The following is a 436-nucleotide window of genomic DNA, read 5'->3' on the forward strand; positions in this document are numbered from 1 at the left end:
CCTCGGCCGCCGCCCGCCCCAACTGCCTCGGCGGCCGCCCCGGCGCTCCCCGCGGCGCGGCGAGGGCCGCCTCCTTACCGGCACAGCTCGGCGAAGGCCTGGAAATTCAGCTTCCTGATCTTCTTCTCGCTCAGCCAGTAGCCCACCCGCTTCCCCTTCAGGAAGGTCTGCATGGTGCCGGCCCGGAGAGGCGGCGGCCGCCCCGCGAGGAGGAGGATCAGCTCGGGGCGGCGGGGGCAGCCCGGCTACCGCTCGCCCTCGGCGCCTACGAAGGAACGGCTTTAAGAAGAGAAGAGAAAGGAAAATCAGTCGGTTCCCCGCGGAGGACGCCGGCGCTGCCCCCCACCCGCCCGCTCTGCGCCGCTGAACCGAGCCAGGCGCAGCCTTCGCCGCCGGCGACGACCGGCGTGCAGCCCCCGGCAGGCCTCGCCCCGCA

The 436-nt window shown here is 73.6% G+C and overlaps 1 protein-coding gene across 2 annotated transcripts in view; it reads right to left on the reverse strand.

The window, feature by feature from the left end:
• ITPK1 (inositol-tetrakisphosphate 1-kinase) overlaps positions 1 to 299 on the reverse strand; it is a 158,121-nt gene extending 157,822 nt beyond the window's left edge. For both annotated transcript variants that reach the window (XM_010583869.1, XM_010583868.1), the window contains exon 1: positions 79 to 299. In XM_010583869.1, the coding sequence (XP_010582171.1) occupies positions 79 to 173 (95 nt within the window). In that variant the 5' untranslated portion in view covers positions 174 to 299. The remainder of the gene's footprint in view (positions 1 to 78) is intronic.
• Positions 300 to 436: the final 137 nt, after the last annotated feature.

This window comes from Haliaeetus leucocephalus, unplaced genomic scaffold (assembly GCF_000737465.1).
Source record: "Haliaeetus leucocephalus isolate CR32 unplaced genomic scaffold, Haliaeetus_leucocephalus-4.0 Scaffold932, whole genome shotgun sequence".
NCBI lineage: Eukaryota > Metazoa > Chordata > Aves > Accipitriformes > Accipitridae > Haliaeetus > Haliaeetus leucocephalus.